This window comes from Crocodylus siamensis, chromosome 13 (assembly GCF_052110815.1).
Source record: "Crocodylus siamensis isolate JL-2025a chromosome 13, ASM5211081v1, whole genome shotgun sequence".
Lineage (NCBI taxonomy): Eukaryota > Metazoa > Chordata > Crocodylia > Crocodylidae > Crocodylus > Crocodylus siamensis.
Window position 1 is genome coordinate 37,349,706 of NC_143407.1, and position 24,587 is coordinate 37,374,292.

The 24,587-nt window shown below is 72.3% G+C and overlaps 1 protein-coding gene across 23 annotated transcripts in view; it reads left to right on the top strand.

The window, feature by feature from the left end:
* MYO18A (myosin XVIIIA) overlaps positions 1–24,587 on the top strand; it is a 44,964-nt gene that overhangs the window by 8,813 nt on the left and 11,564 nt on the right. For 5 of the 23 annotated variants that reach the window (XM_090025621.1, XM_090025625.1, XM_090025641.1 and 2 more), the window contains exons 3-33: positions 7,778–7,900; positions 8,629–8,691; positions 9,349–9,439; positions 9,602–9,711; positions 9,812–9,988; positions 10,322–10,532; positions 10,703–10,845; positions 11,406–11,506; positions 11,772–11,835; positions 11,978–12,122; positions 13,363–13,374; positions 14,017–14,190; positions 14,505–14,595; positions 14,725–14,917; positions 15,519–15,605; positions 16,620–16,761; positions 16,865–17,024; positions 17,112–17,298; positions 17,680–17,917; positions 18,456–18,565; positions 18,994–19,059; positions 19,362–19,490; positions 20,065–20,208; positions 21,292–21,381; positions 21,544–21,663; positions 21,968–22,079; positions 22,317–22,444; positions 22,543–22,697; positions 23,001–23,124; positions 23,210–23,410; positions 23,960–24,070. In XM_090025621.1, coding sequence (XP_089881747.1) covers positions 7,778–7,900; positions 8,629–8,691; positions 9,349–9,439; positions 9,602–9,711; positions 9,812–9,988; positions 10,322–10,532; positions 10,703–10,845; positions 11,406–11,506; positions 11,772–11,835; positions 11,978–12,122; positions 13,363–13,374; positions 14,017–14,190; positions 14,505–14,595; positions 14,725–14,917; positions 15,519–15,605; positions 16,620–16,761; positions 16,865–17,024; positions 17,112–17,298; positions 17,680–17,917; positions 18,456–18,565; positions 18,994–19,059; positions 19,362–19,490; positions 20,065–20,208; positions 21,292–21,381; positions 21,544–21,663; positions 21,968–22,079; positions 22,317–22,444; positions 22,543–22,697; positions 23,001–23,124; positions 23,210–23,410; positions 23,960–24,070 — 4,002 coding nt within the window. Of the gene's footprint in view, positions 1–1,260; positions 1,296–2,824; positions 2,964–3,867; positions 3,925–5,045; positions 5,706–6,957; positions 7,027–7,777; positions 7,901–8,628; positions 8,692–9,348; positions 9,440–9,601; positions 9,712–9,811; positions 9,989–10,321; positions 10,533–10,702; positions 10,846–11,405; positions 11,507–11,771; positions 11,836–11,977; positions 12,123–13,362; positions 13,375–14,016; positions 14,191–14,504; positions 14,596–14,724; positions 14,918–15,518; positions 15,606–16,619; positions 16,762–16,864; positions 17,025–17,111; positions 17,299–17,679; positions 17,918–18,455; positions 18,566–18,993; positions 19,060–19,361; positions 19,491–20,064; positions 20,209–21,291; positions 21,382–21,543; positions 21,664–21,967; positions 22,080–22,316; positions 22,445–22,542; positions 22,698–23,000; positions 23,125–23,209; positions 23,411–23,959; positions 24,071–24,587 lie in introns of those variants that run through there. The other 18 variants (XM_090025631.1, XM_090025644.1, XM_090025646.1 and 15 more) reach the window with 16 other exon arrangements.

The window sequence follows — 24,587 nt, forward strand, 5'->3', positions numbered from 1 at the left end:
GTGTGCCGGAGGTGTGCGAGAGGGGATCGGGCAGCGTGGGCAGCACCAGGGCCCTGCTGTGGGGGGGTGGGGGTGCCCCCGTGTCCCTGGGGGCCTGGCCTGATCCTTCCTCCCCCTCTCGGATGGGGCTCTGCGCAACCTGGGGCCAGGCGGGGGGGCTCGGGGCAGGCATCGCAGTGCAGCAGGGCGGGCAGTGGGGGCACCAGGACCTGGCGTCCCCTCGTGCGGGGGGCCTGGCCCTGCGTGCGCGATGCTTGCGCCTCTGTGCCCTGGGGCAGGCGTCTGGGCAAGTCGGGGTACGGGCTGGGCCCTGGGGGGAGCAAGGACCCCTAGGCCGGGTTGGGTGGTGTCCCCCCCGCTGTGCCGCCCGCCCCGGTGCGGCTCCTTGCACGGGGCTCCCGGTGCTGCCATCTGCTGGGTGCCGGGGGCGCGGCAGGTCCGGCGCGGGTCGTAGCCGTGTCCCGAATACCCGCTCTGCCCGCGGGGCTTGGGCCGCCGGCTCGCTCGCGGGGCACCCGTCGCTGTGCCGCCCGGCCCGGCAGGGCTTGGGGTGCACCTGGGTTGCCCCGTGTCTCTGCTCACCGCCAGCACAGGCGAAGCCTATCCGCCTCCACGTCCCGGGGGCCTCCAGGGAGGACCCCCCTGTACCCGCGTGGCGCGTGTGGCCCGGCTGCTCTTGCCACGGTGCAGCCTGGCGCTTGGCTCCGGGGCTCGGTCTGGCTGGCTCAAGGAGCAGGGCCAGCTGCGGCCCTGGGGAGCTGCCTGGCACGGCTGGCCCGCTGCCCTGGGCATCTTGGGGGGCAGAGGGGCCTGGCTCAGCGCACGGGAGGGGACGTGGCGGAGCAGGTGACGGTCCTCGCAAAGGGGAAGTCCGGCTCAGACCCAGACGGCTGCTCCTCCCTGTGCCCGGCGGGGCAGGAGGGGGGTCCCTGCCTGCTCCCGGCCACAGTCGCGCCACACGCGGGGGCAGGAGGTCCGAGGTGGCGGGACCCCGCACGCCAGCCCCCGTGGCAGCCGGGTGCCCGGCGCAGGCTCCTTCCCTCCGCCCCAGGGCAGGCACGGAGCCGGTGGCACCGTGCTGGGCTGCGTGCCCCTGCCCCTGAGCCACGCGGCCCCTTCCCTGCGCGGCAGGCCTTGCTCGGCTCGGGGAGGCTTCCTGCCCGGAGGCCCGGGGCTGAGCCTGGCTTGCAGACGCCCACATCACTTCCTCTCCCGGCAGCGACGGGCCCTCTCCGGCGGCGCGGCGCGGCGCGGCCCAGGCTCTCTCCATGCAGGCGCTGGGACGCTGGGCAGAGGCGAGTGGAGGGGGCGAGGGAGGGGGCGGCGGGACTCGGCCTCGCATTCCTGGGCTATTTTTAGGGCGGCCGTATCAGCCCAGCTGTCCCGGGGCCTCTGGCGGCGTGCGGGGAAGTGACACGGGCTCGCCGATCGCATTTCGCTCGCTCGCTCGCCCTGCAGCGGAAGCCGCCTGCTCTGCGCCTCCGCTCGCCGGACCCTCCGGTAAGGGGGGACCCCCATGCGGGGCTCCCCCGAGTGCCGGTGGGAGCGACCTGTGCCAAGCGGGGAGCTGGCTGGGCCGCGGGGCTGGGGCGGGCAGGCCGCTGTTGCGTGCCTGGGATATTTATAGCCGCCCCTCGGGCTGGCACGGACGTGGCCGCCCATGACTCCGCTGTGCAGCCGGCCCGGGCTCGGGGGGGTGTTGGAAACGTGGGGGTTGGTTCCCCGGGCTGGCTGCGACGGGGCTTGGGGGGGCTCGTCTGAGCTGCCGGTGCACGGGTTGGGCACTGGCTCTGCCCAGCACCGGGCACTAGCACGGGCAGCCCCTCGCCCCTCTGGGGCTTCGCTGGCCGCGTACCTCGGTGGGCTGTGACGGGCTGGGAGCCCCGTGGGCTGCGCTGGGTGTGCCGGCGGGCAGCTCGGTGCAGCTCCAGCAGCCGCCGGGCAAGCGAGCTGCCCTCTCTCCGGGCCCCTCGCCCCCATGCTGCCCGGGCGCGCAGCAGCCAGCAGCACCTGGCGCCCCGTCAGCGGCTCAGAATAACCCGTGAGCGCAGGGGCAGGCTTGCCTGGTGACTCGGCCCCCGCCCGCGACCCCCGGGCCCTGCCCCGCGTGCTCCGGGCCAAGCGCTTTTGCCCCGACTCCAGTGGGCCCGGCGCTGCCCGCCCGGACCGAGTTGGCGGGGCCTCAGCCTCGCCCAGCGCCTCCGGGAACCGCTGGTGGCACCGTTGTGGGGGCAGCGGGGGCTTCAAGGCCCGTCCTGTCCCTGCGGCTTCCGGCGCCCGAGGACAGAGGCTGATTGTCTGGTGAGCTCGGGGGAGGCAGGGCCGAGCCGGCCCGTGCAAGGCCAGCGCAGCTCCGCGCAGGGTCCTCTGCCCCGTCCTGGGCTCCAGGCCGGAGAAGGAGGAGGTCGGTGCCCTGCGCTCAGAGCCCCGAAGCACCCGGTCCCCAGCGCGGGCGCGTGGCTGCGCCTCTCCGCCACCGCAGCGCTTCACCTCTGCCCTCTCTCCTCGCAGCCAGGGCAGCCGTCCTGCTCCAGCTCCATGCGCCGGCGCCATGGCCTTCTCCTCGCGGTTTGCGTTCTGGGAACAGAAGGGAAGTGTCGCTCGCGGGGCGCGTGCATGGTGGGCGGCATGCTGGCGGGGGCCGTCCAGCCTTGGGGCCTCCCTTGTCACCGTGGGCTTGGGCGTACGCAGCCCCGCTCTCGGGCCACGGACGCTTGCATGGGTCCCCGTCCTGGGCTCTGACCTCATCACAGGCTGTGACCTCGTCCTTGTTTTTTGGTGAGAAATGAGTCACGCGGGGTCTAAATCGGGGCTCTGAGCGTGGGGCAGGCGGGGGCTGCTTCAGGGCATTGGAGACGCCTTCTTAAGGCGCTGCCGCGTCCTGCGAGAGCGGCTGTCGTCTCCTGGCCGGCAGGGCGGTGTAGGGCCGGGGGTCCGGCCAGAGCGAAATGACCAGGCACCCGGTAAGCAGCTGGGAGCCTGGGATAGCCCCAGACCTGGGACGGGTTGGTGTGTGCATGCGGGTGCACGCGTGTGTGCGTGACCGCGGGCCGTGCCACTAGCGCATGGTTTGAGTGTGTCCGTCACTAACTTTGCTTGTCACCGCCCCCTCCCTGGAGCTCTTCTGACGCCGCTTTAATTGCGCTGGAGCTGGGGGACGCCCGGTGCCGGGGAGCAGAGCGGGCCGTTCCCGTGGGCGCGGGGTCGCGCGCTGGCTCTGGCGCCCCGAGCGAGGGCCGGCTGGCAGCCGGATTAGCCAGTGACGCGGGACCCGGGAGAAGATGCCTGATAGGGGCAAAGGCAGGGCCCTGCGCTCACTTTCCTTTCTCGCTGCCGTGACTCGGCTCGGCTCAGCTGTCGGAGCCTGCCGGAGACGCGGCCGAAAGCCAGACCCCTCCTGGGGCGAGAGAGCCGGCTTGGGTTACTCGAGCCCTGCCCTGGGCTGCGTCCCACGGGGCTCGGTCCTGTCTCCGCTTTCCCCCCGGCCCGGTGCTGGGGTCTGCTCTTGCGATCCTGGCAGATGCATCTGCCCTCCTCGTGAACGGCTGCAAGCAGCAGGCCGGTGGCAGCGAAGCCCCGGGCCCACGGCCCCCCGCCAGACGGGTGCAGGCTTCCCCCGGGACCAGCCCCTGCCAGTCACGGTGCCCGCGGGGGGCTGGTCCTGCCTGGCCCCTTGCCCCGAAGCCTGGGCACCTGCAGTCCCTGTGTCCGTGCTCCCCGCGCCAGGCGGCCCACGGGGGACCGGGCCGGCATAGCAGGAGCCTCGGCCCCCGCGCTGCACCCTGCGTCACCCCGGCCCCGCACGTGCGTGCGCGTGCCTGTTGAACCCGCGATTGAAACGCGCCCCTTCTCTATCTGACCCTTCAGGTTAAGGACGAGGACAAAACTTTGTCCGCGAGAAAGCCCGGGAGAGAGGAAAGGGCTGTAAGTGTGGGATCCTGGGGGCGGGTTGGAGGGGGGGCTCTGCTGGGGAGAAGCCCAGGCCTGGACAAGCCTGCGCGAGGCACCTGTGGCAGGGGCTGAGTTGCTGGCCCTCTGCCCCCTGGGGTGGGAGCTCCTCCCCAGAGGTGGCCGCATTTCGGAGGCTGACTGAGCACCCTGCAGAGGGCACCGTCCGGGCGAGGGGAGCACGGGCCGCCCGTGAAGCGTGGTCCGGCTGCCGCGGGTCTCCGTGACAGGCAGCCTGGGCTGGGCTGGGCTGGTTGGTGCCAAAACTGCTCCCCGCACCCCCACCCCCACCCCCACCCCACGAGCCGGCGCGGCGCAGGCTGCAGCCGCAGGGCTGGGCGGGCGCAGCGGACCCGCTCCTCGCGGCCGGGAGGGACCCGAGGTGGGTCCGGCGGGCTGGGGGGATGGAGGAAGCGGTGAGCCCTGCAGCGTCCCCCTCCCGCACGGCGCCGGCTGGCAGGCGAAGGGTGCGCTCCCGGCAGCTCGCTGCAGCGTTTCCCGGGCCGGCTGCTGCACTGCAGTCCGGCCGGAGGCTGCGTGCGCCTGGGAGCGTCTCCTCCGGCGGCCGGAGCGTGGGGGGCTGCAGTCCTGGTCCTCGCCTGGGCTCTGGTGCCCCCCGCCAGGCAAGGTTAACCCCTCATAGCCCACCCTTCCCGCTCCAGTCCCTTGAGCCAATTCCCGGGCGCTGGGGGGGCCTGCCCCGAGGAGACGAGCTCAGCTTTGCCCTTGCGCTCTGGGGGGAAAGGGGCTGCGGCGCACGGCGCCGGGAGGCCTGGCTCCGTGCCCCCCTCCCCTCTTCTGCGCTGCTGGCTGTGGGGCCTGCTCTGCTGGGCGCTGGCACAAGGCTTCCTGGGTGCACCCGGGTCCTGCGGGCAGCGTCCGTGCGTGCGACGCGCCTGCTCTCACGGGCTTGTCCTGCAGGCTGGTCTGGGCAGCACTGGTGCAGCCTCCGAGCCAGCTAGTCCTGGTCCGGGGGTGCCCTGAGCACCCGCACGGGGCTGTGGGCAGGGGCACGAGAGTCCCACGATGGGCTGGGGTATGTGCGCTGCGGAGGACGCAGCCTCCGGTAATGCGAGCGCGTGTGTTTGCCACCGTAGCCAGAAAACCCGAGCGCGGAGGAGGCGGCGGCCCCCCAGAGCCCGGAGCCACCGGCGAGCCCGGAGCCCCTGCTGAACGGCGATAGCCGGGCACCCCCTGCCCGGGCTGTGAACGGGCTGGAGGGCACGGGGGCGGGCACGCCGGCTCAGCCTGAGCCCGAGGCCGAGGATGGCTCGGGGCTGTCCCGGAAGAAAGTGGTGCGGGTGGTCCGCAAGGTGGTCCGCAAAGTGCTGCCTGGGGAAGAGCCCGGGAGGCCCAAGGAGCCGGCGCGAGACGCCAGGTCTCCGGAGCCGGCCTCGCCTGCCGGCAAGGAGAAAGCAGCACCGCGAGTGGCATTCCCGCCCCCGGCGCCCTCCCCGAAACCGGAGCCCAAGGATGAGCTCTCCATGGGCCTCAGGAGCCTCATGTCGAGGGCCAAAACCAAGGACCACCGGTCTCAGCCCCAGCCGGGAGGGAGGAAGGGCGAGCAGAAGCCTCCGGAGCCCCCGGCAGCCCCGGGGGGCAACGACCCCAAGAAGCCGGGTCCCCGGGCGCCTGTGGAGGAAGAGAAGCGACCGGGGGCCAAGAGGAAGCTGGAGCCAAAGGGGCCGCCGGCCGGGGCCGGAGCGGAGCCCCCAAAACCTGCAGCTCGGCGGCTGGGCGCCCTCGACAAAGCCCAGGTACCCGCGAGCACCAGTGCCGCGAAGAGCACGCGTGTGGGGCCTTGGCCCGTGGCTAACCCTGCCCGGAGCTCGGCGCGTGCGCCCGGGCACCGGCTCTGTGTGTGTGTGCGTGCGTGCGTGCGTGTGCACGGGGGTCTGGGCACGCGTGGGTCTCGGGGGGCAGCGCACGGCTTTCCTAACCACAGCACGCGTCCTGCTCGGTTTGGTTTGGTTTGGTGCGAGCTGCTCGCTGCGCCTGGGGGACGAGGCACGCCGGAGCGGTGCCCGGGACACGCCGCGGCCTCGCCCCAAGCTCCGGGACTGTCTGGGGAGCAGCGTGAGCTGCAGGGCTAGCAGCCGTGGGGCCCAGCCCCTCTATCGCCCTCCAGCCTTCCTTTCCAGGCTGCGGGGGCCGGCAGTGCCCCAGGCTGTGGCAGGTGCCCGCTCCGTGCGCAGGGGTCCGTGGGGTGTACATGCCAGCACGTGTCCTGCACGCCCTCCCGACCCTTTGTGGCCAACCCCGTGTGTCTGAAGGGCGTGCTGGCGTGGCGTGTGTGCGGGGGCACCCGGGGCCTCGTTGGCTGCCTCCTTGCTGAGCCTGGCAAGGAGACGGGCCCGAGCCTCTGCCCCTGTGTCTGACCCGGTGCCGCGGCGCGGTCCCAGCCGGCGCAGGAACTGCCCAGAGCCGCAGGGAGCTGCCCCAGGCGTGTGGTGGGGGTCCCGGGTGGCGTCCCCTGGGCCCGGGCTAGCCGGGCAGTTGTGCCAGCTGGGGTTGGGCCCGGGGGCCGTGACTTCGGCGGCTGTTGGGCCGTGCCGGCTCCGCTCGGAAGGGCTGTTTCAGCGCCGGGGGCAGGGAGGGAGTCGGCAAAGGGGGCCGTGGCTTCTCCAGCAAGCATTGGTTGCCCGTGTGCCCAGAGCCGTGTCCGCAGCCAAATATCCCGGATATTTGGCATGGTCTTTGCCCGCGTCGCGGGGGCTGCTTGTGCGTGCGTGCCCCGGGGCCTGTCCTGCACGGCGCGTGCCCCGCTCCCAGCCCGGTGCGGGGCTGGAGCTGTGCTGCCAGCTTGCAGCACCCCCGCTCCTCCCCGGGGGGCCCGGGCCGCAGCTCCGCCGGGAAGCAGGGGCTCCGCCGAGTCCCAGCCCAGGGTCCTTGCCGGCTCGCTGCCCCCCGGCAGCTCCTGCGCTGAGCGGGTCCAAGGAGCGCGTGCCCTGGCCCCTCTCCACGCCACAGCCGGCACCGGGGCAACACTGATGCTGCTTTGCCCCCCAGGCTGCTGCCGTGCCCCCGAGCCCGCCGGAGGAGGCGCACCGGAGGCTGGAGAGGATCTTCACAGCTTCTGTAATTGGCTCTGTTCCTTGCACGCCACTCCTGCCCCCCCGCACGCGTGTGTGCTGCCCCGGCCCCAATGGCACGTGCGTGTGCAAGGCTCTCCCACCTGGCTGTGCCTTCTCCCTGCGGCCCTGGGGGTAGGGTCCGTCCTTGCCCCCGTCGCGGCCTGGACCTGCTGCTGCACTGTGCCTGCCTGCGCGGAGGCTGCTTTGCCCACAGAGCCCATCCCCGTGGGCGCTGGGCACCCCACGCCCTGGCGCTGCTGGCCCAGTCCTGCTCGGGCGCTGGAGGTGCCTGGCACCGCGGCTCCCTGCTGCTTGCGCTCCGGGACGGGCGACTGGCCCAGGAGCAAGGCGGGGGCGGGAGAGCTGCGGGTTCCCAGGGGCCGGCTCCCCGCACCTGTCCCTGGTGGTCAGCAGGAAGGCAGGACCGTGGCTGGAGTCTGCGGCCTGCCGTGTCCGGCGCATCACGGCCCCAGTCCCTTGGGGAGCCTGCCACCCCCTGCTCCGAGCGGGGTGCTGGGCCGGCTCCGGGGGTCCCGCGGGGGCCTGTGAGGTGCCCCCGTCCACAGGGCAGGGGTGTGCCGGTGCCTAAAGCCTCTGGGCCTGCCGGCGGGAGCCGCGGTCGTGCCTCAGGGAGGGGCAGGACTGCCCCGGCCTCGCTGTGTGCCGGCGCCTGGGCTCCGCGACGCGCGTCCACGGCCTCCGCGCCGTCTCACCCTCTCTTCTCGTTTCTCTCCTCCTTGCCTTGCTGCCGTTAGCTGGACCCCGCGCCCTCGGCCTCGGCACCGAGCCAGGTACTGTACCCCCGGCCGCCGGGGGACCTGCCGCCGGCTCCCGTCGGCCTCTGGGCTGGTGTCTGTGCACGCGCCTCGTGCTGGAGTGTAAGGCTTCTCCCGCCGCCCTCGCCATCCGCTACGTCCGTGGCGCTTGCGCTGGCCGCCCCGGGTCACGCCCCGCGGCAGGGGAGGGCGCGGGGCCGCTGGCTTGCTGCCCTCCGGGGCTGACCTGGCCCCAGGCGGGGGCCGCGGCAGCTGCCCCGTGCCCCCTGGAGCCAGAGCTGGAGGAGAAGGAGCCTCGTGGAGCTGGGGGGCCCCGAGTTTTGCAGGGGCTGCGCACAGAGCGTGCGGGCAGCGGGGCCCAGCTCTCCCACCAGGCTGGGGCCCTGGTCAGGGTGGATCCAGCACGCGCCAGCAGCGTTCGGGGCCGATCGCGCTCACCCCCATCCCTCCAGCCTGGGGGCCGGCCGGTCGCCCGGCGCGGCAGGCTGGCGCGTCCGTGGGTGGCACTGCCTGGGTTGTCCCCTCCGAGTGCCAGGGCCCAAAGCCCCTACGCCTCCTGGCTGCCCGCCCCGAGGTGCCCTCCCAGCGTGCAGCCGGCGCGCCGGGACGGCTGTGCGCGTGGACGCGGCGCGGACGTCCCCGCAGGGTCGGGGCTGCCGGGGCGGGGGCACCGCGGGCGGCGAGCAGCAGCAGAGCCGGGCGTCCGCCGCGCCGCGTCCCACGCGCTTCACCTGCTTCTCCTGGCGGCTTCGCCTGCTGCCCGCGCCCACCGCGCGGGAGGGCACTAACCCTTTGCACCTTGTTTCCCTCCTCCTGGGCGGCCTCCGTAGGGCCAGGCGGACGATGCCCCCGCAGCCGTGGTTGGGCCGGCCTCCGCCACCTCTCTGCCTCAGGTTTGGCCTCGTTAACGCTGCCCGTGGGCGTCGGGGCAGGGCGTGCATGTGTGTGCGTGTGCACATGTAGGCGTGTGTGGCCTCGTGTTTGAGTGGCCCTCTCGCGCTCCCCAGCGTGGTCCAGCTTGCACATGCGTGTAGGTTTTATTGCATGAGGTGTGGCATGTCATCCCTGCCATGCTCTGCTCCTCTCCTCATCGTGTGTGTATGTATGGCGGGGGGTTGCGGGCATGCGGTTGTCGCCACATCCCTGGTTGTGCTTTCTTGCCCCCCCTTCGGTGCACAGTCCGGTCTGGGAAGGGTTCGACCATCCCCAGGCGTGAGTGGGGCTGACTTGGACACGTGGGGCACGCTGGTGCCCGCTCCATATGCTGGCCTCGTGCAGACGCCCTGCGTGCAGGGGTCTCCTGCCTGCTGCCCTGGAGAGCGGCTCAGCTGTGTCCCGTGGCCATGCTGTGTCCAGCCCTGTGGGTGGGGGCAGTCGGACGTGGCAGCAGGACCAGGACTGTGGGGCAGGGACGAGGGAGGGGGCGCAGGGCGTCTCCCTTCACCGGAGCGCAGGCTTCCTCCTCCAGCCCCGGGCACTGCTCGCTCTCCCGGGCATGGGGGCTGATGGGGGCAGGGGTGGGCTGGTCCTGACCCATGTCTTCCCACCAGCAGGCCAAGACGGAGGAGCAGATCGCGGCCGAGGAGGCCTGGTACGAGACGGACAAGGTGTGGCTGGTCCACAAGGATGGCTTTTCTCTGGGTGAGCGCGGGGCGTGCGGCGCGGCGCGGCGGGGAGGGAAGGGGCGTCCTGCATGCGTGGTCCCTGCTTGCCGAGCCGGCGGCCGCTAGGTGTCAGCACGTCCCCGCGTGCGGCCGGCCGGAGCGGGCCGGAGACAGCCACCGTGCCCCGTGTCCCCCGCAGCCAGCCAGCTGCGAGCCGAGGACGCCAGCCTGCTGCCCGAGGGCAAGGTGAAGGTGCGGCTGGACCACGACGGCACCGTGCTGGAAGTGGACGAGGATGACGTGGAGAAGGTGGGAGCCGGGGGGCCCCGATCCTGTAGCCCGTCTGCGTCCCCAGGTGCCGGGCAGGGCGGGGATTTCCCAGCCTGATGGTGCCCACCCTGCCCCACAGGCAAACCCGCCGGGCTGCGACCGCGTGGAGGACCTGGCGAGCCTGGTGTATCTCAACGAGTCCAGCGTGCTGCACACGCTGCACCAGCGCTACGGCGCCAACCTGCTGCACACCTACGCGGGGCCTGCCATGCTCATCATCAACCCGCTCAGCTCCCCGGCCATGTACTCGGAGAAGGTAGCGTCCGCCCGGCCGTGCTCGCGCCCGGAGCCCCAGGGTCCCTGGCAGGGGGCAAGAGGCTGGGTTCGACGCAGAGCCCGAGGCTTGATGGCATTTGTCACCTTTCCCTGTGCCCGCCCGCCCAGGGGTTGGGGGCTGCCTCCGTGGCAGGGGGCTCGGGCTAGACGCCTTTGCTCCTGGCAGTCTCTGGAGCCTGCTTGGGGTTCGCTGGCCCCGTGGGGCCGAGGTCTTCCCCCCGTGACCCCTAGGTGTGCATGGGGGTGTCTGAGCTGGTGAGGGGCTGGCGGGCTGCTTGGCCCCCACCCCACGCGAATGCCGCGCCCCGCGCAGGTGATGCACATGTTCAAGGGCTGCCGGCGGGAGGACATGGCCCCGCACGTCTACGCCGTGGCCCAGGCCGCCTACCGCAGCATGCTGATGAGCCGCCAGGACCAGTCCGTCGTGCTGCTGGGGGCCAGCGGCAGTGGCAAGACCACCAGCTGCCAGCACCTGGTGCAGTACCTGGCCACCATCGCCGGCAGCTCCGGCAAGGTCTTCTCAGGTGGGTGCGCGCTGACCGGGCTCGGCTCCTCGCGCCGTTTGGGCGGCACTGGCTGCTCCTCGCCGGGTGGGAGGCGGGGGCTCCTGGCACAGCCTGGTGGGGGGTGCTGCACGGGCACGGCACGGCACGGCACGGCACACGCTGAGCGGCTGCCTGCGGTCACGCTGCAGCGGAGAAGTGGCAGGCGCTGTACACAGTCCTGGAGGCCTTCGGCAACGGCAGCACCAGCATGAACGGCAACGCCACGCGCTTCTCCCAGATCCTCTCGCTGGACTTTGACCAGGCCGGGCAGGTGGCCTCTGCCTCCATCCAGGTGAGAGGTGCCGCAGGGCTGCCGCGTCCGCGTTGGCACGCGCTGCGTGCGCCGCCACGGGGCTGAGCCCTGCCAGGCACGGGAGTGACCGCCTGCCCGTGCTGGGGCCTGGCTGCCGGCTCGGACGGAGCCCCAAAGTCCCCGCGTGACCCGGAGCCTCGCAGAGCCAGGGCTGGGGTCCCGCTGGCCCTCCACGGGCCGACGCGCCTGCCTCCAGCAGCGAGGTCGGCTCTCCGTGGCATTTCCGCCGGCAGACGCCCTCCGGCCGACTGCGCTCGTTTGCGAGCGCTGGGCCGCGCTCTCCCCGGTGTTTGCATCTGCAGAGGGGAGGTGCAGGCGGTTATTGATTTTCTTTCCACGCTGAATTAGCTCGTGATAACGAGGTGTCTCTCTCCTTCGCGCCGCCCGGCAGGGCAGGATAAGCCGGCGCGGCGCGGTCGCCAGCCGGGCACGCAGCCCCGGGGCAGGGAGGAAGCGTGGGGGGTTGGGCGCCAGCTGCGGGGCGCGGGGCAGGCAGTGTCCGCCCGCTCCATGCGCCCGCTGCTCCGCTCTGCCCCCAGACAATGCTGCTGGAGAAGCTGCGGGTGGCCCGGCGGCCGGCCAACGAGGCCACCTTCCACGTCTTCTACTACCTGCTGGCCTGCGCTGACAGCACCCTCAGGTAAGGCCGGACGGGTGCCCCCTGCTCCTGCGCCTCAGCCTGCAGCCCAGGGGGTTTCCGAGAGCCGTGCGCAGCCCCCCGAGGGTCCCTGTGGTCCTGGCCTGGCTGGTCCAGCCAGGATACAGCGAGGGGTCTGCAGGGCTCCCAAGCCCGGCACCTCCGTGCTGCAGCTGGGCACCAAGGTGGGCTGCTGAGGTCCGTCTGCATGCTCAGCTCGGGGGCAGCCACCCTGCCACGGTGCTGAGGCCCTGCTTTGCCCCCGCAGGACCGAGCTGCACTTTGGCCACCTGCCCGAGAACAACGTGTTCGGGATTGCGCCGCTGCACAAGGTGAGCCCGCTCCCTCGCCTGGGGCTGCAGCCCATCCCTCTTGCTGCAGGAGGTCCTGGGGGCACGCCCAGGTCGGGGCCGTGCTCGGAGGGGGCTGGGGCAGGAGCAGACCCCGGGTGACCGTGCCTGGCCCTTCCTGCAGCCGGAGGAGAAGCAGAAGGCAGCGCAGCAGTTCAGCAAGCTGCAGGCTGCCATGAAGGTCATGGGCATCTCCGCCGAGGAGCAGAAGGCCTTCTGGCTCGTCCTGGGCGCCATCTACCACCTGGGCGCTGCCGGAGCCACCAAAGGTAACGCGCGGCGTGGGGGCCCTGCCTGCGTCCGGCAGAGGAGCTGGTCGGACGATGAACCCCAGCGAGCGTCATCCCGTGCGCTGGAGCCAGGCTTCTGGCAGCCCCAAGCGCTCCCAGGCCCAGCCAGCGCCTGCCCCCGCTCTCCAAGTGCGGTCCGGCCACTGCTGAGCTGCTTGAGCAGGCCACGGCCGAGCCCCCGGCGCCGTGGGGCTGGGCCCGGGGCAGGAGCGACGTGGCGTGGGTGCTGTGCTCCCTCCTGGGGTGAAGCAGGCTGGCTCCCGCAGGGAGCCCGTCCCCGTCGAGACGGAGCAGAGGCCCCCAGGCTGGCTGCGGGGACCCCGCAGGGCCCCTGGCTAACGATCCCTCCCGTTCCCCCCTGCAGAGCCCCGCGTAGCCAGAGCTGGTAGCTCCCGGGGGTCGGGGCCGGACGGTGCCCTGCGGGCTCCAGCGCCCTTCCCGGCTCTGCCAAACCCTTCCCCCTCCCAACTGGGGGCAGCTGACCCAGGCAGGGGCCCGGCTGGACGCCTGGTACGGCCTCCCCGCGGCCGGGCCCTGCTTGGCCCTGCACAGTCGCCTTGCAGGCGGCCCTGCTCCGGGGGCCGTCTGGGCAGCGCTCACCGAGCAGCGGTGCTGGGAGCTGGAGATCCCAGCCGCGGGGCGCGGGGGTCTGGGCCGTGGCGGGCACCGGGCTCTGTGGGTTGTGGGGCCACTAGGGGGCAGCACGGCACTGGCACGGCGTGGGGGTTTGCTTTGCCCCGTGGCCCAGGGAGAGGCGAAGCTGCCACGAGCCCCCGCGCGGCCGCTCGGTGCTCTCGGGGCCCGGCGTGGGCGGCCGCTGCGCCGTGCGGGCGCGTTGGGGAGCAGATCTGTGGTTCTGGGGCCGCGGGCTCCCGGTGCCCAGGAAGATGCCGGGGCGTCCTGCCTGGCTGCGGAGACAGGCCCCTGCCGCTGGGGCTCGGTGAATTGGAGACGGGCTCCTGGCGCCGCGTGGCCTCGTGCTGCTGCTCCCACCCCCTTGGTGGGTCCTGGCGGCGCGCCCGCCCCATGGCAGTGCCCGCTGGCCCGAGCAGTGCCGGTGCAGGGAGGCGCGCAGCTTGCGGGCCCCTGGAGGGGAAAGGCCGGGCCCTGGCGGCTGTGTGGCGTGGCCGTGGCCGTGTGCGTGCCGCGTGGCACCGTCCCGTGTGTTCTAACCCCCTGTTTTTGTTTGCATGGTGCATGCTGTCCCCTTGCAATGCAGACGCCGACGAAGGTAAAGCTCCTCCCTCGCCCTGGCTCCCCGGTGTCCTGTCCCGTCCGTGGCCCCTTGTCTGCGTCCCCCATTAACAGCCCCCGCTTTGTCCTGGTGCGATGCCGTGGAGGTGACGTGCAGCTGCGGGTGGGCTGGGAGGGCTGGTTTGGCCAAAGATCTGCTGGGAGAGCTGTGCCCGGTGCTGCCAGCACCACCCTGCGGGGCTGGTTCCCCTGGCTGGGGCCGGCCACCCCGTCCTGTGGCCTGCCTGTTCTCTGCCCCCATGGATACCCGCCTGCCTGCCCGCCGGCCTGCATGGCTCTCGCTCCCCGGGCCCACGCCGGAGCGCCCTGGACACCCGGCTCAACCCCGCGCTCCGCTCCTGCCCTGCCCTGCTGCCCCCAGCAGAAGTCTCCTTTCACTAGTCTCCTAAATACGCTTCCATTACGTGCCCCCGGAGCTGAGCATGACGAGTGAGGGGGTCAGAGCCTGTGCCCCCAGCGAGACCCCTCTGCCCCCGCGCGCCTGGGGATGCGCCGGGAGCATCCCCCGCTGCTGCATCGGTCTGGGCAGGTCCTGGCCGGGCTGGGGGCCGCCTCGGCGCCATGGGCTGCCCGGCGTGGAGCAGCCTGGCCCGTGGTGCTGACTCTGCCTCCCCTCCAGCCGGCAGGAAACAATTTGCTCGGCACGAGTGGGCCCAGAAAGCCGCCTACCTGCTGGGCTGCAGCCTGGAGGAGCTCTCCTCGGCCATCTTCAAGCACCAGCCCAAGAGCACCCTGCAGCGCTCCACCTCCTTCCGCCAGGGCCCCGAGGAGCCCGGGCTGGGCGACGGCACAGGTACGGGGGCGCCTGACGGCTGGGAAGGAGCGGGGGTGACGTTCTGGGAGCCCTGGGCGCCCTGCTCGCCCAGCTCCCTGTCTGGGGGGCGCAGCTACTGAGGCACACCTCGTATGGTGAGGCTAAGGGATGTGACCAAGGCCCCCAGGGGTCTGTAGCAGAGCAGAGAGCCAGCCCCTACGCTCTCCTGTCTCCGGATTCCCGGTGACACCCGCAGGGGTCCCGGTGCAGGGAAGAGGGGCACGGGGAAGCCGGCTACAAGGCTCCTGGGGGCAAGCGGGAGCCAGCTCACGGAGAATCATCTCCCCGCCCAGGCCCCAAGCTGACGGCGCTGGAGTGCCTAGAGGGCATGGCCTCGGGCTTGTACTCGGAGCTCTTCACGCTGCTCATCTCGCTGCTGAACAGGTGCGTGTGCCCCGGCCCCGGGCACAGCCCGGCCCGCAGCAAAGTGCCCCGGCTGCTCCGCGAGCGGCGCCTGGCCCCGGGGAGGGCTGCCCCCGCCCGCCCGGCCCCAGCCCTGTCTCCCCCGCGCAGGGCGCTCAAGTCGAGCCAGCACTCGCTGTGCTCCATGATGGTGGTGGACACGCCGGGCTTCCAGAACCCCGAGCTGGCCGGCCAGGGCCGCGGCGCCACCTTCGAGGAGCTGTGCCACAACTACGCCCAGGAGCGGCTGCAGGCGCTCTTCCACGAGCGCACCTTCGTCCAGGAGCTGGAGCGGTACAAGGAGGTAGCGCTCCCGGCTCCCTGCCTGCCGCCGCGGAGGCGTCCCCCGGCCCGGGCGGGTCGCGTCACCGACAGCGTCGCCCTCTCCTCTCCTCCGCCCCCCGTAGCCGCCAGCTGCTGTCTAACCCCGTAGCGCAGGCCTCGTCCTAATCCGCCTCTCTGGATCGGGCGCTTCTGGAAGCAGGGGTTTCCCCGGGAGCGGCCCAGTCTCCGCAGCCTCCGTGACATTGTCCCCACGTATGGGGGACAGCTCTAAAATCAGGCCTGGCCCCCCTCACCCCCTCTGTGTGGGGTGGCCCCGGGCAGGGGCTGTTGCTGTGGCCCCGGCACCCCCTGGGCCACCCAAAGCCCTCTGCCTCCCGGGGGTCACAGGCTCAGAGGCAGGCCCCCGGCGAGGGGAGCACCCTGGGGTCGCAGAGCGGGGCGTGCAGCAGGATGCCGGTGCTTTCCCTGCGCCGTGGGGAGACTGGAGCTGCCTGGGGAGACCCCCGCGGATGAGTGTTGTAGACCCTCAGATAGACTAACGTACCGGCTGGCCCTGGCCGGGCCCCGTAACCGTGATCTCTAGCCACAGGCACTAATCTCCGTCTGTCCGTCCTCTCTAGGAAAACATAGAGCTTGCATTAGATGACATAGAGCCCGCTCCCTCGGGCTCTGTGGCCACTGTAGACCAGCCCTCTCACCAAGCACTGGTAAGCACAAGCCGGGTCCGCGCGGCGAGGCGTCTCGTCTCCCCTCCCTCCCGGCGCCGCATGCTCCCCGCACCCTGCAGCTCGGACCCCTGCTTCACCCGCCCGGGAACCGTGCCGCTCTCCGAACCGCGCCGCGGCAGGGCCGGGGACCTGGCGCGTCCTGCGCAGGCAGGCAGGGAAGGGGCCGGCGTTTCTGGCTCCTGCACGCGCCCCGCTGCAAAGCCACTGCTGCCTCCGGCTCCCGGCGGGACCTCTGTTGCACGCCCAGCCTGGTGCATGCACACCCAGCCGGGCACGCGCAGCGCTGGGCCTGCAGCTTCCGGGTGGCTCTGCCTGTGCTGAGCCGGCTCAGCGGGGAGGCGCCGTCTGCCCGTCCCTTCTAGCTGAAGGGCACCGAGGTTTGTAGCCGCAGGTCGTGCTCAGCGTGAGCGGGCGCATCTCCGGTGCGGGGCGCGCAGACCCTGGGCTCCGGGTGGGAGGGAGCGCGGTGCCCGTGAGGGGCCCCTCCTGTGGGCCTGACTCGAGACCTCGGACCCCGGCTGTGCCGGAGCTCGGGGTGCCCTGCAGGCTTGGGCGCCCCCGGGCTGCCTCGGCCGTCGAGCGCTTGGGGGCCACGGCTCCACGCCAGGCCACGGGGAAATGGGGGTCTGGTGCAAGGGGCCGTCCCCCTGGGCTTTGGAGGGCTGCTGGGCTGGGGAGTGCGGCAGCCCAGGCCCCTTGGGGGGAGTCTGGCTGGGTAAGTCCCCTGCCCCGATGCCAGCAGGTGCCTCCCCACAGCCTCCATGCATCCTGTCCCCGCACCCTGCGTTCCTGTCCGGGGGTCCAGGCGCTCAGCACCCAGGTTTCCCTGCACCGCTGCTGCCTGTGTCGCCCAGAGCAGCGCCAGCCCCAACTCCCCCTGCGGCACCGCGGGTTGCACGCTCCCCTCCCTGCACGCCCGGGGTCCCGGCGGGGTGCATGCCCGCCCATCCGTGCCCAGGTGCGGGGTGACGCGGCGCGTCGGCCTTCCTGCAGGTGCGCTCCCTGCCCCGCACGGACGAGGCTCGGGGGCTGCTGTGGCTGCTGGAGGAGGAGGCGCTGCAGCCCGGGGGCAACGAGGACACCTTGCTGGACCGGCTCTTCACCTACTACGGGCCCCAGGCCGGAGACAAGAAAGGTGAGGGGGGAGGGGCAGGACCGCGGTGCCCGGCGTTGGGGGGAGCCGGGCTGGCCCTCTCCCGCGGTGCCTGGGCCAGGCGCTGACCGAGGCGCCTCTGCAGGGCCCGACGCCCTGCTGCGCAGCGAGAGGCCGCGGCACTTCTTCCTGGGCCACAGCTCGGGGACCAGCTGGGTGGAGTACGACGCCGCGGGCTGGCTGGGCTACGTCAAGCAGAACCCGGGCGCGCACAACGCCGCCGCGCTGCTGCAGGACTCGCAGAAGTGAGTCGGGGCGCGCGGCCGGGGGAGAGCTGGGCTCCGGGGCGGGCGCGCGGGCTTCCCCCGCTGACCCCCCGCGCCTCTCGGCAGGAAGGTCATCAGCAGCCTGTTTGCGGGCCGGGCCGGCACGGCCCTGGTGCTGTCGGGCTCCGTGGCGGGCCTGGAGGGCGGGTCACAGCTGGCGCTGCGCCGGGCCACCAGCATGCGCAAGACCTTCACCACCGGCATGGCGGCCGTCAAGAAGAAATCTCTGTGCATCCAGATCAAGCTGCAGGTGGTGAGTGGCCCAGCGCTGCCCCGGGGGCCGCGGCCCCCCTATCCTGCCTGGCTCTGCAGCAGGTGCATGCGCACGGGGGCGAGGGACCCCACGGAGAACCCGCGGCCTGAGCCGAGAGGTCTCCAGGCCCGTGTCTCTCTGGGCTTCCTAGCGGGGCCGACGTCCTCCTGCCCCAGACCCTCGGTAGCAAGTCCAGGGGCCTGCAGTGAAACGCAGGGACTGCTGCGCGGTCCGCTGGGCGGCCGGAGCCTGGGAGCGGGGGCCCAGCACCGGGCTGCCCCAGGGGGCGTGCCCGGCTCGTGTGCGCCGAGTCGCCACGGCTGCCCCGGGGCGGGCCAGGTCCGTGCCGTGCTGACCCACGCGTGCTCTCCCCTCCCGCAGGACGCCCTGATCGACACCATCAAGAAGTCCAAGGTGCACTTCGTGCACTGCCTGCTGCCCAGGGCGGAGGGCTGGGCCGGGGCCCCGCGCGGGCTGGCGGGCCGGCGCGTCAGCAGCAGCGAGCTGGACCTGCACGGCGAGCACTGCGACGCGGGGCTCATGCAGCTGGACGTGCCGCTGCTGCGGGCGCAGGTCCGCGGCTCCCGCCTGCTCGACGCCCTGCGCATGTACCGGCAAGGTGGGGGCGTCTGCACACCCGGCGGGCGGTCTCTGCGGCGGGTGGTCCCCGATGGACTGCGGCCGGGGCAGACCCGACTCCCAGCCATGCCGCACGAAGCATTTGTCGCTGTAGACTCTCTGCCACGGCACCGGTTCATTATCTCCCCAGCCACCGGCGACAGCCGTGACCTGAGATTGATGCCGCACCCCGGCATGATCGATGGCTCGCGGCGGCCAGCCCGGCCAGGGTCAGCATCCCGGTCGATAGCGCCAGTGATTAATTAAGACGTGAGCAAGTGGCACTGTGCTTTAATTGCAATCCAGATGCGATCCGTAGCGCCCTCCATCCGCTCCCGTCGCGGCCTGGCCTGGGAATCGATTCCAGGCGCCAGCTGCAGCGCTGCCCCCTCCTCCCTCCCCTCCCTGCGGGCACTTGCCAGAAAGGGCTCAGCTCAGCCCGGGGGGCAGCGGGGCTGGGGCCGCTATTACCCCCCCCGGCTGGTGGCAGGGTCCCTGCACCAGCCCCCCGCTCCGGCGTAACCCCCTGCACCCCGCAGGCTACCCCGACCACATGGTGTTCTCTGAGTTTCGGCGCCGCTTTGATGTCCTGGCCCCGCACCTCACCAAGAAGCACGGGCGCAACTACATCGTCACGGACGAGAAGCGGGTACGTGCGGGTGCTCTGCGCGCCCTCCCCCGTGGCAGGCAGCGTGGCTCGGGCCCCAGGGTGCTGGAGGCTCTGGGGTCCTGTGTGCCGGGGACCCCGGGGCTCAGCTCCACAGCCCTGTGGGCGTGGCGGGGAGGGGGCAGCCGGAAAGGTGGGGCGACCCCGCTTCCAGCCCCTCTTGCGCGGGCTGGCTCCGACGTGCGCCGGCGGCCGTGGGGCTCTGCTGGGAGCTGCCTGAGCGGCACAGGCAGGGGCGGTCTCCCTGAGCGGCTCTGGTCTCCTCCCCTCGACGGCTGCCCCTGCAAGATAGCAGCGTGGGGCAGGCCGGGTGGGGCGAGCAGTGCCAGGCACGGTCAGCCCGGGGGGCTGCGGCTGGCTGCGTGCGTTGTGGTCGGGCTGCCCCCGATCCCCTGCTTGCTTCCCCGCAGGCGGTGGAAGAGCTCCTGGAGTCACTGGACTTGGAGAAGAGCAGTTATTACATGGGCCTGAGCCGGGTAAGCCGCCCGGCCTCCCCTTTGCACGCCTGCGCCCCCACAGAGCTGGGGATGGGGCCGGGCTGTGCCAGTGCTCCTGCTGGCACCAGCCCCGCAGGGTCCTGGCTGGAGGGCCCTGCAGGGTGGGGGGAAAGGCACCATCGGTCCTGGCCCCCGGACACGGCCGCCCCGCTGCGATTGGGCTGCCGTCCCCGCGTAGGACTGGGCCTGTGCCGTGGTGATCTGGACCGGTCCCGTCGCCTGCAGCCCCTGCCCGCGGGCACTGCCCCGGCCGGGCGCTCACTGCTCCCCTGCACGCGCAGGTGTTTTTCCGGGCAGGGACCCTGGCCCGGCTGGAGGAGCAGCGCGACGAGCAGACGAGCAAGAACATCACCCTGTTCCAGGCGGCCTGCCGCGGCTTCCTGGCTCGCCAGCACTTCAAGAAGAGAAAGGTACCGAGCGCCCCCCGCACCCCTCCTCCCCCCGCACCGTTTCCATCCCGCCGGCAGCTGCATGACTTAGCCTAAAATGGGCAACTCGGCTTCCCCGGCTCCCCCACCCCCGCCAGGCCCGCCGGGCCGGCCTCCCTGCCTCCCAGCCGGGCACTCGCTCTCCCCTGCCCTTGGAGGTAAGGCCTGGGGGGGTCCCGGCAGCCCCACGTTGCTCAGGGGGGTGCAGCCGCGCCCCCCCCGGCATGGCCGGGGGCCCGTGCCGCTGTTCCCTGGAGACCCGGGAGCTGTGTCAGCGCCTGACGGAGCTCGTGGAGCAGCCAGGGCCGGGCTCGTGTTTCAGCAAGATTAGCTTTTATGGCCGAGGCAGCCCGGCATAATCAACCAGCAGATAAAAGAGGCCAAATTACAGCTAATGGGGTGGCAGCGGGCGGAGCTGGGGTGCCATGGGTCCCGCTGTCCCTGGGCCCCGATCCTGCGGGCGGCCTGAATCTCGTGCTGGCCGCGCTCCAGTCCTGGAGACCCCCCGCCCCCCGTGGGTAGTGGGGGGCTGCTCTGACCCCGCGCGCCCCGGCAGATCCAGGACCTGGCGATCCGCTGCGTGCAGAAGAACATCAAGAAGAACAAGGGCGTGAAGGGCTGGCCCTGGTGGAAGCTCTTCACCACCGTGCGGCCCCTCATCGAGGTGCAGCTCACCGAGGACCAGATCCGGGGCAAGGACGTGCGTAGGCTCCCGCGCCGCGCTCGGGCTGGGGGCGCCGGGTGCTGTGGGGGGCAGCGAAGCCGGTGCCTCCCCCCGCTTCGCCCCCCGTGAAGTCTGCATGGCGGGGGTCTGACCAGGCCCCCCCTTGTGTGGGCCGGGGCAGGCATCCCGTGGGGGCGAGCGCCTGCGGGGCCGGCTCCGTGTGCAGGGGCAGGTCTGGAGTCAGGTGTGTGTGCGCACGTGCGGGAGTGTGTGTTGCAGGGGGTCCCCTGGTGCGTGCGTGTGCAGGGCTGCGTTGCAGGGGGTTTCCTGCTCTCTGCGTGTGTCCGTGTGTGCGCATGCAGGGGTGTGTTGCAGGGGGTTCCCTGCTTTGCGTGTGCGTGTCGCAGGGGGTGCCACGCCGCGTGTGTGCGTGCGGCGGAGGCGGGCAGGGGGCCTCTCTCGCGCTCAGCCGGCTTACAGCACACGCAGCAAATAGCTGGCTAATTTGCAAATCAGCATGTCATTAGCATAGGAGAGGCGGCGGCTGCCGGGGCCCAATTACACGGCGTGGAGAATGGAGCGGGAGCTCCGCGCCAGGGGCCTGCGTGGCGGCTTTGCACAGCTGTCGCAGGCACTCTGCTCCCTGGCTGGCTGCGCCCCCAGCCCCGGCCCCCGCGGGCTGTGCGTGCCCCCGTTCTCCCGCCCGTGCCCGTGTCCGTGCCCTTGTTAGGGGCTGCGGCGTGCTGGGGTATCTGGGATGCTCCCCACATCCTGCTCCGGAGGGAGGCAGGGTCCTGTGGTGCCCGCCTTGGCCTGTGCCCCGGTGCCCGCTCGCTGCGTAGCGGGAGGAGGGAGAGCGGTGGCCGGGCTGGGGTCTGTGCCTGGGCCCGACTGGCCCCGAGCCTCGGCCCCCGTAGAGGAGCCAGCAAGCAGCGTGGAGGGTGCCGGCTGCGCCGTGCCCGGGCGGCCGCGGGCCGCGTGCGGCCGCAGGACGGCGCTTGGAGCGCAGCCGGGAAAGCCGCCGTGAGCTCCTGGCACCGGCTGCGCTGCGTCACCCTGGCTGTGCTGCCAGGGCGCGGCGGGCGCCCCTGCCCAGCCCCTCACCCCTGTCCCATGCAGGAGGAGATCCAGCAGCTCAAGGGCAAGCTCGAGAAGGTGGAGAAGGAGCGCAACGAGCTGCGGCTGACCAACGATCGGCTGGAGGGCAGGGTACGGGCCCAGGCGGGGAGCCTGGGGGGGACCTGCTGGCGGGGGTACCAGGGCTAGCCTGGCCCCCTCCCCAGCCCTGGGCTCCGTAGCTCCCTCCCGCGGCCCCGGGGGGAAGAGCCCCGTCCTGGCGCCCGCCTCAGCCCGGCTCTGCTCCCGTCGCAGATCACAGAGCTCACGTCGGAGCTGACGGACGAGCGCAACACAGGCGAGTCGGCCTCCCAGCTGCTGGACGCGGAGACGGCCGAGCGGCTGCGGGCGGAGAAGGACATGAAGGACCTGCAGGTGAGGGCCGGAGCTGCCTCCTGCACCCCTGCCCGGGTGCCCGCCACCCCTCTGCCAGCACAGGCTGCCCGGGGCCGGGCAGGCTGCAGGCATGAGCCGTGCACATGCCCCCCTCCTGGCTGCTGAGACCCCAGCCGCTCGTCTGCCTCCGCTGGGTCCCCCTCCCCGGCTCTCGTGCCCATGTGCCTTTCCCCTCGCCCCGGGGCAGCCCGGAGGCCAGGCCTCTCGGGTCTTCCTGGGGTGCTGTTGGGAGCTGGGCTGGCCCCCGTCCCTCCGCGCTGAGCTGGGCCTCTGCCCCGCTCAGGCCAAGTACGACGCGCTCAAGAAGCAGATGGAGGCCATGGAGATGGAGGTGATGGAGGCGCGGCTCATTCGCGCGGCCGAGCTCAACGGCGAGCTAGAGGACGACGACTCGGGTGAGGGTCTCACCCCCTGCCCTGTTCTCCCCCCGCCCTGCTCAGCAAGGGCCTTCATGCCGTGGGCGAGTGGCAAGCCGGCTCAGCGTCTCTGTTCCCCGCCCACCCGCTGTGGCTGTGGCTGCGTGGCATGGTTGTGGAGCCGCACAGGCAGCCGCAGCTTGAGACCCCCGTCCTACCCGCCCCCCTGCCCGTGCCGGGCTCGAGGTGCCTGACGCGGTGCTGCCCACCGCGCAGGCGGCGAGTGGCGCCTGAAGTACGAGCGTGCAGTGCGGGAGATCGACTTCACCAAGAAGCGGATGCAGCAGGAGTTCGAGGACAAGCTGGAGGTGGAGCAGCAGAGCAAGCGCCAGCTGGACCGGCGGGTGAGCCCTCCCGAGCCCAGGGGTCCTGCCCATAGCCCCCGGCGCAGGCTCCGGGCTCCCGCGGCCCTAACCCTGCCACGTCTGGCCCCGGCCCGCAGCTGGCCGACCTGCAGGCCGACAGCGACGAGAGCCAGCGCGCCTTGCAGCAGCTGAAGAAAAAATGCCAGCGCCTGACGGCCGAGCTGCAGGACACCAAGCTGCACCTGGAAGGGCAGCAGGGCCGCAGCCACGAGCTGGAGAAGAAGCAGCGCAGGTGGGCGCACGTGGGCGGGAGGGCAGAGCCACGCGGGGCAGGGGAGGGTGCGGGGGCCGCACGCCCTCCTGGCTCAGCTGCTGTGCGCGGGTCCCTTTGCACAACGATCCCAAGCTCACGGGGCCGGGCAGCGCACCCACACGCGCTGCCCTGCCAGCCCCGGCCCTCGGGGCGGGAGCCGCGCCTGCTGTCTCGGCCCGCCTGCCGCGGTGCGTGGGCGCCGAGGAAGGGAGGAGGGCCGCTCCCGGGTGCCGGCTCGGGGATGGCGGCTGACAGCCAGGGCCCCGCGCCTCCTGCCCGCAGGTTCGACAGCGAGCTCGCGCAGGCGCACGAGGAGGCCCAGCGGGAGAAGCTGCAGCGGGAGAAGCTGAGCCGGGAGAAGGACGCGCTCATCGCCGAGGTCTTCGGCCTCCGGCAGCAGCTGGAGGTGAGCGCCCGAGCAGCGCCCGGCCCCGGTGCCCAGCCCACGGGGGCAGCCGGCTCAGCGGGCTCCCGCTCCGCTCTCTCGCCAGGATAAGGACGCCGACATCGCCAGCCTCAGCCAAAAGGCAGAGGCCCTGGAGGCCGAGTTGCAGGACATCTCCTCCCAGGAGTCTAAGGACGAGGCCTCCCTGGCCAAGGTGAGGAAGCAGCTGCGGGACCTGGAGGCCAAGGTCAAGGACCAGGAGGAGGAGCTGGATGAGCAGGCGGGCACCATCCAGATGCTGGAGCAGGTACCGGGGACACGACGGGCTGGGGAGGGCGCCCGGCGCAGCCCGGCGCCGTGGCGCAGGGGTCTGGCCTGGGAGCGCAGCCCTTCTCCAACAAGGGATCGGGGCCGCCCCGAGCCGGCAGCCTCATCTCCTTTGTGTTGCCGGGCTGGTTTCGGGGCGGGGTGGTTTCACGCACACTGTCATTAGCTGGGCTGGGCCGGGCTGTGCCGCCCGCCCGTGGAGCCGAGGCAGCTCTCGCCACCTCCCGGCCGGGTGAGGTTTGCCCTGGCGTGCAGCTCGGGGGCCTGGCTCTCGCCCGGGGGGCCTGGGCTCACCGTGCTGCGTGAAACTGCCCAGGCACACCCGGCCCGTGTTCCCCAGGCTGAACCGAGACCCCCACATTCATGACGCTTGTGGCTTGAACCAGCGTTTAGGCGGGTGCGGGCCCCAGGGCTGGGCTGGACGCCTGGGCGGGGGAGGGCCGGGTGCGAGAATGCCCTGGGACCGGGCAGCCGCCGGGCACGGGCGTCTGCGGGCGGACGGCTGTGACCGCGTCCTGCCCGCGTGCAGGCCAAGCTGAGGCTGGAGATGGAGATGGAGCGCCTGCGCCAGACGCACGCCAAGGAGGTAGAGAGCCGCGACGACGAGGTGGAGGAGATCCGCCAGTCTTGCCACAAGAAGGTAGGGCCCGGCCCAGACCCTTGCCTTGCCTCCCGAGGGCACCGTGGACCCAGGAGGGGCCCTGCCACCTCCCTGCGTGCTAGCACAGCTCTGCTGCCCGGGGCTGGGTCCCTCCAGCTTGCGCCCGGCCCCTGGGTTTGCCCCACACTGCCTGCCTGGCCCCGGCATCCATCCACGGAGCTGCCCGTGCCTGTGCTTTGGGGGTGCCCACACCTTCCCCTTCCTGCCCCATCCGCTGCCACCCTCCCCTGCCGTGGGCACCCGTGCAGACTGCCAGCCAGGAGCCCTGGTGCCACGCGAGCCGGGACACAGCCCTCGCCGGCTTGGCAAGTTGGGCCAGCTGCTCCACTCGTCCCCCACCGGGCCCCGTAATTACCCCTCAGGGCATCGATGGCGCCCATGGGATCCTGGCAGGTCTGGGATGAGGGTGAGCCCTGGAGCAGGCCTCTCATGAGGCCCCTGCTGATGCCCCTCAGCCCCAGTCCCAGCTCCGGCTCTCGCAGCCACGTGGGCTTGT